Source organism: Canis lupus, chromosome 16, assembly GCF_011100685.1.
Source record: "Canis lupus familiaris isolate Mischka breed German Shepherd chromosome 16, alternate assembly UU_Cfam_GSD_1.0, whole genome shotgun sequence".
NCBI classification, from domain to species: domain Eukaryota; kingdom Metazoa; phylum Chordata; class Mammalia; order Carnivora; family Canidae; genus Canis; species Canis lupus.
This window is the reverse complement of record NC_049237.1, coordinates 7,191,050-7,201,515: the sequence shown is the minus strand read 5'-3', so window position 1 is coordinate 7,201,515 and position 10,466 is coordinate 7,191,050. Positions and strand designations below refer to the sequence as shown.

General features: G+C 39.3%; 1 protein-coding gene across 1 annotated transcript; it reads left to right on the top strand.

The window, feature by feature from the left end:
* The first annotated feature begins 8,770 nt into the window (after positions 1-8,770).
* On the top strand, positions 8,771-9,658 carry TAS2R5 (taste 2 receptor member 5). The gene has a single exon (NM_001145506.1). The coding sequence runs from the start codon at positions 8,771-8,773 to the stop codon at positions 9,656-9,658; it is 888 nt and encodes a 295-aa protein (NP_001138978.1).
* Positions 9,659-10,466: the final 808 nt, after the last annotated feature.

Below are 10,466 nucleotides of genomic sequence, written 5' to 3'. Positions count from 1 at the left end.
TTTTCTTTTTTAATATTCCCCTGGCTATTCGGGGTCTTTTCTGATTCCACACAAATCTTAAGATGATTTGTTCCAACTCTCTGAAGAAAGTCCATGGTATTTTGATAGGGATTGCATTGAACGTGTATATTGCCCTGGGTAACATGGACATTTTCACAATATTAATTCTTCCAGTCCATGAGCATGGGATATTTTTCCATCTCTTTGTGTCTTCCTCAATTTCTTTCAGAAGTGTTGTATAGGTTTTAGGGTATAGATCCTTTACCTCTTTGGTTAGGTTTATTCCTAGGTATCTTATGCTTTTGGGTGCAATTGTAAATGGGATTGACTCCTTAATTTCTCTTTCTTCAGTATCATTGTTAGTGTATAGAAATGCCACTGATTTCTGGGCATTTATTTTGTATCCTGCCACACTGGTGAAGTGCTGTAGGAGTTCTAGCAACCTTGGAGTGGGTTTTCTAGGTACAGTATCATGTCATCTGTGAAGAGGGAGAGTTTGACTTCTTCTTTGCCAATTTGAATGCCCTTTATTTCTTTTTGTTGTCTGATTGCTGAGGCTAGGACTTCCAGTACTATGTTGAATAGCAGTGGTGAGAGTGGACATCCCTGTCTTGTTCCTGATCTTAGGGGAAAGGCTCCCAGTGTTTCCCCATTGAGAATATTTGCTGTGGGCTTTTTGTAGATGGCTTTTAAGATGCTAAGGAATGTTCCCCCTATCCCTACAGTCTGAAGAGTTTTGATCAGGAATGGATGCTGTATTTTGTCAAATGCTTTCTCTGCATCTATTGAGAGGATCATATAGTTCTTGTTTTTTCTCTTGCTGATTTGATCAATCACATTGATTGCTTTACGAGTGTTGAACCAGCCTTGCATCCCGGGGATAAATCCCACTTGGTCATGATGAATAATCTTCTTAATGTATTGTTGGATCCTACTGGCTAGTATCTTGTTGAGAATTTTTGCATCCATGTTCACCAGGGATATTGGTTTATAATTCTCCTTTTTGGTGGGGTCTTTGTCTGGTTTTGGAATTAAGGTGATGCTGGCCTCATAGAACGAGTTTGGAAGTACTCCATCTCTTTCTATCTTTCTGAACAGCTTTAGTAGAAGAGGTATGGTTTCTTCCTTAAACATTTGATAGAATTCCTCTGGGAAGCCATATGGTCCTGGACTTTTGTGTCTTGGGAGGTTTTTGGTGACTGCTTCAATTTCCTCCCTGGTTATCGGTCTGTTCAGGTTTTCAATTTCTTCCTGTTCCAGTTTTGGTAGTTTGTGGTTTTCCAGAAATGCATCCATTTCTTCTAGATTGCCTAATTTATTGGCATGTAGCTACTCATAGTAAGTTTTTAAAATTGTTTGTATTTCCTTGTATTGGTGGTGATCTCTCCTTTCTAATTTATGATTTTATTAATTTGAGTCTTCTGTCTCTTCTTTTTAATAAGGCTGGCTCATGGTTTATCTATCTTATTAATTCTTTCAAAGAACCAACTCCTGGTTTTGTTAATCTGTTCCAGAGTTCTTCTGGTCTCTATTTCATTGAGTTCTGCTTGAATCTTTATTAACTCTCTTCTTCTGCTGGGTGTAGGATCTATTTGCTGTTTTTTCTCCAGCTCCTTTAGGTGCAAGGTTAGCTTTTGTATTTGAGTTCTTTCCAGTTTTTGGATGGATGCTTGTATTGCGATGTATTTCCCCCTCAGGACTGCTTTTGCTGTATCCCAAAGATTTTGAATGGTTGTATCTTCATTCTCATTAGTTTCCATGAATCTTTTTAATTCTTCCCTAATTTCCTGGTTGACCCTTTCAGCTTTTAGCATGATGGTCCTTAACCTCCACGTGTTTTGAAATCCTTCCAAACTTCTTCTTGTGATTTAGTTCTGGTTTCAAAGCATTATTGACTTTTTTTAAATACAGGAAAATTATTTGTCTCAATTTTTCTGCTTTCATGGTTGAGACAATGATCTTATAATCTGAATCCAGTTATCTCAACAAAGGAAATAAAGATATTGATATTGATATTGCTCTCTAACTCCTATGTACCTCTCTATACTTTTGACTCCTGTCAAAGGCCTGGGCTAAGCAGCCTTTCATCTTTATTCTGCTTTCTAGAAATGCTGATCATCTTCATTTAGAGGCAGCAACTCAATCATCCTCTATTTACATACGTGAATAATAGCAGACTTCAGGCACTCTCCGACTTTATAGAAAGGAATGTTTGTGGAGAGAAGTCACCATGGAAGGAAAGAAAAGTAACATTAAAGCTAAAGTAACATTACTTAGGTAACACTATTTTCTAGGCACCAGGCTAAGTAATTTTATACGTCCTTTTATCATCATAATAGCCCTGTGAGGTGAATCGTATCAGATTCAGTATCAGAATTTGTATAAAGAATTTGGACCTGACGCTCTGAGAAGTTAATTGACTGCTGAAGGCCACGGCTACTAACTGGTTGAACTGGGATGCAGACTCGAATCTGTCTGACTTTGAAGCATGTTGCCTTTCTGTGAATGGCACCAAACACTCCATTCCTAAGTTTTCCCCACCAGGGAGCTAGTCTTGAGGTTTGTGCCCTGCTGAGGGCTGGCATTGACATGCACCTGCAAGCTCTTGCCTGTGGATGAGCAGAAATGTTTTGCCTCATTTCTTAGCATGATCCTACAATGTTATGGGAAAACCTTAGTCTCCTCTGGAGAAACACAATTCTCAAACTGTTAAAAACATAATTTTTATACAAATGGCTGCATGTAACGGAGTTGTCTATAACTTGGCAAAAATGAAGTTATAATTTTAAATTTTATTTTACAGAATAGTTACAATGGAGTGCAGAGAGTTCCCGGATTCCTTTCACTCAGTTTTCCTGATGTTGACATCTTCATGCTAGCACCAGCCCTCATTGGGATACAAACTAGCGCTAATACATTAACTGTGAACTAAACTACAGACTTCATTCAGATTTTACCAGTTGTCATACATGTTCTTTTTCTGTTCCAGAATCCAGTCCAGCATATCACCTTGCATTTAGTTGTCAGGTGTTCTTAGGTTCTGCTGGTCTGTAATGTTTCTCAATCATTCATTGTTTTCATGACCATGACAGTTTTGAAGATTACTGTTCAGTCATTTTGTAAAACGTTCTGTAATCTGGGTTTGTCTGATGGTTTTTTCATAGTTAGACTGGGGTTGTGGGCTTTTGGGGAGGAGTCCAACAGATATGAGGTGTTGGTAGATACCTGATATCATCATGACTTCTCACTGGTCATGTTACCCATGAGTGCTTGGTTAGGTGCAGTTACTCTGTTTCTGTTTCCAGAGTCTCCTGTTTAGAAGTCTTGAAGTCCAGCTCACTCTCAAGAGAAGGAGAATTAAGCCTTGCCTCTAGACTGTCTTCTAACTTTTATCTGCTGTATTTAACTTTCTCCCCAAATTTTCATGTTTATGGAATCAGACAAAAATAGCTCCTATTCTCTCATCTTCCAAGTTCCAAGTATACTCTATTACTTTCACTACCCCAGCCATGCTGATTATTCTTTTCTTAAACTTCCTCAAGGATTGTTTGTGATCCTTGCTCCCTGTGGGTCATGACTGTACCCCTTCTTGTCCCTCCAGACACCTCCTTCCAAGAGGTGGAACTGACCAGCAGAGTAAGAAGCCCACCTCTTTTTAAGGTGATGGGGAGGGAAACTGGAAAGACTATGAATATACACAAATTTATAATTTCTGTTCCTGTTACACATGCTTATTAACCACCTGCTTCATCTGCTCGATTTTTGAATTTCTGGACTCATGCAGCTTATTAAGAAAATGACCTTGCTCTGGTTAACAGATGCTGCAAAAGAGTTGCCTCAGCACCGTCTAGTGGCAAAGTAGGTGCAATTCTGGGAAGCACTGAAAATGGGTGCCTGTGAATAGGAGTACAAAATGTTCGAGTACTGGGAGGTATCAGATGGAGAATGGGGAAGGAATTATATACTTGGTCTGGCAACATGGTAGAGGAAGGGCACTTTTTGGGATGAAAGTGTCCTGAGTTTTTGAAAGCAACTCTTGTTCTTTGTTTCTTTTTTGTCTATATCCATGTGAAACCATTTTATTTTTTTAGATAAAAATTGTATATATTTAAGGTCTACAATAAGATGAATTATTATACATATACATAGTAAAATGATAATGACAGTCAAACTAATTGACATATCATCTCCTCACATGGATGCCATTTTTTGGTGTGTGATGAGAGCACCTGAAATCTACTCTCTAGGCACAGGTCCAGTATTCAATACAGGGTTACTAACTCTAGTCAAAATGCTGTCTGTTAGATCTCTGGACTTATCTATCCTACATAGCACCTCCTCATTTCCCCCACCTCCTCAGCCCTGATAACCATAATTCTATTCTCTGCTTTTCTCTATTTGACTTGTTTAGATTCCACATATATGTGAGATCACACGTTCTTTTTTTGTGTGTCTGGCTTATTTCACTTAGCATAATGCCTTTTAGGTTCATCCATGTTGTTGCAAATGTCAGGATCTCTTTTTTTTAAGGCTGAATAACACACACACACACACACACACACACACACACACGTATCTTCCTCAACTTACAGTGAACCCCATCACTTAAATTTTAAGTTGAAAATATTGTACTTTTGCCTAGGTGGCTCAGCGATTGAGCATCTGCCTTTGACTCAGGGTGTGATCCCGGGGTCTGGGATTGAGTCCCACATCAGGCTCCTGCAGAGAGTCTGATTCTCCCTCTGCCTATTTCTCTGCCTTTCTCTCTCTCCCTGTCTCTCATGAATAAATAAATAAAACCTTAAAAAAATAAAATATCGTACTTTGAAAGTTTATTTAATATTTAGCTGCTGTACACCATAGCTTAGCCTACCCTACCTTAAGTATGATCAGAACACTTACATTAGCCTATAGTTAGTGGCAAAATCATCCAACACAAAGCCTATTATATATCATGTAATGAATTAGTGAAAAACTGAGTGGTTGTTAAGTTTTTTGGTTTACCTTTGTGATCATGTGGTTGGCTCGGGGCCAAGGCTCACTGCTGCTGCCTAGGATCACAACAGAGTGTCATACTGCATAGCTTAGGAAAAGATCAAAATTCATAATTTGAAGTATAGTTTCTACTGGATGTGTATCACTTTTGTGCCATCATGAAGTTGAGAAATTGTAAATTGAACCATTGTAAATTGGGAACTGTCTCTCTCTGTGTCTATCTAAAACAATTTCTTCATCTGTTGATAGGCACTTAGATTGTTTCCCTGTTTTGACTATTGTGATTAATGCAATGAATATGGGAGCACAGATACTTTTTTGGGATCCTGCAGAGGAATTGCTGGATCATATAATAGGTCTTTTAAAATTGTTTGTAAGGATCTCCATACTGATATCTATAATAGCTGCAGCAATTTACACTCCCAACAAAAATGTATAAAGTTTCTCTTTTCTCCGCATCCTTACCAGCACTTTTCATCATTTATTTATTTGTTTTTGATAATAGTCATTCTAATAGGTGTGAAGTGATATGTTATTCTGGTTTTGATTTGCATTTTCCTGATGATTAGTGATGTTGAGCACCTTTTCATGTACCTGTTGGCCATTTTGTGTCTTTTGGGAAAAATGACCATATTAGGTCCTTCACCCATTTCTTAATTGGGTTGTTTGCTTTTTTGCTATTGAATTCCTCACATATTTTGGATGATAACCCCTTATCAGATATGTGGTTTTCAAGTATTTTCTCCCAATGTAGATTGCCTTTCATTTTGTTGTTTTTTTGTTGAGCAGAAGCTTATCAATATTGTTATGCTCTATAAGATAGACTGCTCTGTTGATGCTGAGTAGAAAGCCACAACTTGCCCATTTGCCTCTTCTTATGGTTATATTCCTCTTGGTCTCTCATGGCCTTCTTTTCCTTGATTCAGGTACTGTGAGAATGGTGAAGGGCTCAGAGTAGTGGAATAGTAGGAGTATGAATGGAAAGGATTTTGGTAGAAAGAGATGTGGTAGTGTTATGACCAACATGGTTAGGTTACATCAAAAGTAAACCCAAGTGGTTGATCTGGTAAACTAGAGAACACTGAGGCTGTCACTGTCCAGATATACTTCTTCATTACAGCCCTTTGTCTGGAGGCTGATAACAGTTCTGTATGGAAATGAACTAGCACTATGGTTCCCAGATCTCTCTCCACCTTGACCTCTTCTGCACGTAATATTCAGCAATAAATATTTATCCTGTCTCATAGTTGTTTTCACTCATTTTCTTATCCTGTTCTTTTTTTTGTTTTCCCTGCCATTGAAACAAACCTTCGTATGTGTATAAGTACAATGCTAGGTTTATATATTCAAGTTACAAATATGTTAGAACAGTATTAGTTATTTGCCTCTCCCACCAGAATGTCAGCTCTGTGACAGTAGGGACTTTGTTTTTGTGGTGATTGTATCTCCAAAGCCTGCCTTAGGGGCCTGGCACATGGTAGGCATTTGATAAATATTTGCCAAATTATTCATAAATATTATACTTTCCCTGCTTTGTGTTTGCCACTGTTGAGATTCTCAGCATGTCTTATTTTGGTTTTGCAGAGTTATGGTGTGTGGGAGTAGGGTTCAAGAGTACTTCAGATTTTACTTGCTTCCTTTGGAAGGACAATCTGTAGCTGTGGGCTTGTTCTTCATCTTAGATTCTAGGCCAGCTTCATGCAGATGCAAATGGAAATGAAGCTCTTTGAGAACGTGACTGGTGTTCACAGCTGTGCCTTCTTTGTCAGAGAATGGATTTCAAAAGGACAGTGACAGAACGCAAACTCTGAGAAATGAAATGTTCTCCCCTAATACTGTATCACCCTCAGGATCTAAAGCTCAGCCAGGAGCCACATGCATTCATCACTGAAGCAGGGCACCTTCTGGGATGGCAGTGAGACCCCTTTCTGTAGCTATGCTGACTGCTACCCTTAGCACTGCTGATGGTGGTGGCAGTGGCTGAATTTCTCATTGGCCTTGTTGGAAATAGAGTCCTTGTGGTCTGGGATTTTGGAGAATAGATCAGAAAATGTAAAGGGATCCCCATACAAACTCATTGTCCTGTGCGTGCTGGCTATTCAGTGTCTACTACTGCGGGGACATCATGACTTCTGAACACTCTCTGCTTGTGGCTGAAGCAGAGGGCCTGGGGCTAGGTTTTTGGTTTCTTTAGGATCTTTTAAGATTGCTTTGCTCTTTCCTCCCCAAGCATGTTGCCTTCCTCAGAAGCTAGCCTAGCCTTCCTCCTTCTTTCTAATTCAGTTCTTCCTTCTCCTCATTTCCTCAGAGTTCCTGGTCTGGTTTGACCACTGTCTTTGCTGTGTAGCAACACATACTTTAACACACTTTAAAACAACGCACACATTTATGTCACAGTTTCTGTGGGTAGAGTCCAGGCACAGCCTAAGTGGGCCCTCTGCGCAGAGTCTTAAAAGCTACAATCAAGATGTTGACTGGGATGTGTTTTTTTTTCTGGAGCTGAGGGTGCTTTTCCAAGCTTACTGGCTATTTGCAGAAATCAGTTCCTTGTGGTTGTTAGACAAAGGTCCCAGTTTTTCTGCTGCTGTCTTCTGGGGGCCAATCTCAATGCTATGGTTTCTTGCCATGTGTGTCTCTCACAACCAGGCAGCTGGATTGTTCAACGTCAGCAAGAAGGCACAGTTTCTCTTCCAAGACTTTAACTGATTAAGTTAGACTCACCCAGGGGGAATTTTTTTGAGTAATTCAGATGCAACTGATTTAGTTACATTTGCAAAAGCTCTTTATCTTTGGCATATAATATAACCTAGTTACAGAAGTAACAACCCGTCTTATGTACTGTCCCACCTGCTCTAGGGTTATTCGGGGTATATACACTAAGGAGTGGAAATCTTAGAGGCAGTTTTAGAATTCAACCTTCCATAAACATTTGTGGTGGGCTGCTCCCAGGGAGGTTGGAATCTGGACATTTAAATGAAACACTTTTCCTATATTTCTTGATAACTGTGCTAGTCTTTTTTCACTTATTTGAGCTCATTTCCTTCCCCTAAGACCTTGGTGTGAGATGTGTATGGATAATTGATCATGAAAGATGGATGACCTCAAAGACCCTGATTAGCAGTAATGGCTCCTCTCTCTGACTTCCATTTTTTTTATTATTTGGCACTTAAACATACCGTTTTTCTTCTCTGCTTGTTTTCTTCCCTAGAACTTCCCTTATTTCTCTCTTTGATAGTGAAATATATTTTACTTTATTATTTTTTGATAATGAAATATATTTTAGATTTGAGTTTATTCAGCTTTCATGCTTTTATATTCAGAATACTTCTCATAAAAATAAAATTTGTTTTTTATAATATGAGCTCACGTTTGGCACTGATAAAACCTGAGAATGTTTTGATTTGGTCTTCTTGTTGAGAAATCTTGATATATTATGTGTTAGTGTCTAGATCCTAGCTCATGACCCTGGAGAAGGGAAGTTGGTGTCTGGGGTATTGTTTCAAATCTCTCAGTATAGGCTCAGAGTGCATTCATGTGGATGCAAATACGGAGAGGGGAATCATAACTTCTAAACTCTCTGTGCCTGGTCGCACCTGTTCAGTCTTGGAGGATAGGTTCCTGAAGGACAAGGCCAAATCCAGATTTTGTGGTGTGAAAACTTACCTTGAGTGTGATATCACCCCCAGATATCTGAAGCTCAGCCGCAGTCACACACATTCATCTGCTGAAGCAGGATACCTTCTGTGACAGAAGTGAGAGACTCCTATCTCCAGACATGCTGACTGCTGCCCTACCACTGCTGATGGTGGTGGCAGTGGTTGAATTTCTCATTGGCTTGGTGGGAAATGGAGTCCTTATGGTCTGGAGTTTTGGTGAATGGGTCAGAAAATTCAACGGGTCCTCATACAACCTCATTGTCCTGGGCCTGGCTGTCTGCCGATTTCTCCTGCAGTGTCTGATTATGATGGACTTAAGCCTGTTTCCATTTTTCCAGAGTAGCCGTTGGCTTCACTATCTCAGTATCTTCTGGATCCTGGTAAGCCAGGCCAGCCTGTGGTTTGCCACTTTCCTCAGCGTCTTCTACTGCAGGAAGATCATGACCCTTGAACATCCTGTCTGCTTGTGGCTGAAGCAGAGGGCCTATTGCCTGAGTCTCTGGTGCCTTCTGGTGTACCTCATGATCAGTTTGTTACTTGTAGCACACATTGGCTTAAAGCCCTATAATCCTTCTCAAGGCAACAGCAGCATTCTGTACCCCCTTAAAAGCTGGCACTACCTGTATATAGTAAAGCTCAACGCAGGAAGTGGATTGCCTCTCATGGTGTTTCTTGTTTCTTCTGGGATGCTGATTGTCTCTTTGTATAGACACCACAAGAAGATGGAGGTACATACAGCTGGTAGGAGAGATGCTCAGGCCAAGGCTCACATCACTGTACTGAAGTCCTTGGGCTGCTTCCTTATCCTTCATGTGATTTATATCCTGGCCAGCCCCTTTTCCATTACCTCCAAGTCTTCTGCTGATCTCCTCGTTGTCTTCATCTCTGAGACAGTCATGGCTGCCTATCCTTCTCTTCATTCTGTCATTCTGATCCTGGGGAATCCCAGGATGAAGCAGACTTGTCAGAGAATTCTGTGGAAGACAGTGTGTGCTTGGAAATCCTAGAGAGATGTGTGCTCAGACTACCCTTTTGAGACACTTGTTGGTAGCTCTCTGAAAGGAAGCTGACTTTTGTATCTTTTAAAACTTTTCTTCTCTGATACCAAATCAATAAATGAGCTATAGGAAGTACAGGATAAAAACTAATACTATTCTCTTTTGGCAGTGTGAAGTATAACTGTCTTATTGTGTTATAAAAATCAAGACTGGGGCTTTGTGTTTGGTAAAGTAGTTGTTATATTCTGTTTATATACTAAATAATTCATTTATTTTTATTTTTTCTTTTTTTCTTTTTTTTCATTTCTTTTTAAATTACATATATAAGTTCACTTAATATAGAGATCATTAATTTTTTTAATATTTTATTTATTTATTCATGAGACACACACACAGAGACAGAGACATAAGCAGAGGGAGAAGCAGGCTCCCTCTAGGGAGCCTGATGTGGGACTCAATCCCAGGACCCTGGGATCATGACTTGAGCCAAAGGCAGATGCTCAACCACTAAGCCACCCATGTGCCCCAAGATCATTAATTTTTATTAAATTTCACCTATCCATTAATGATAGTCATTTTAGATAAGCTTTTTAAAAATGAAATATCAAATAATTTTCCCATTTCTCTATTATAGTAGGTCTAGTTATCTGACTGAAAAATAAAACAACACATCTTTATATTTCTAGAAGTTTCTTTGAACACTAGACTTGCCTTTTATGATAAAAGTCATTTGACTGTCATGTTCTGTATGAAGCTTCAAAGCCCAGGACCTAGATAGGTTATATTTTTAGTAGTTGGATGAATTTTCCATTACGCC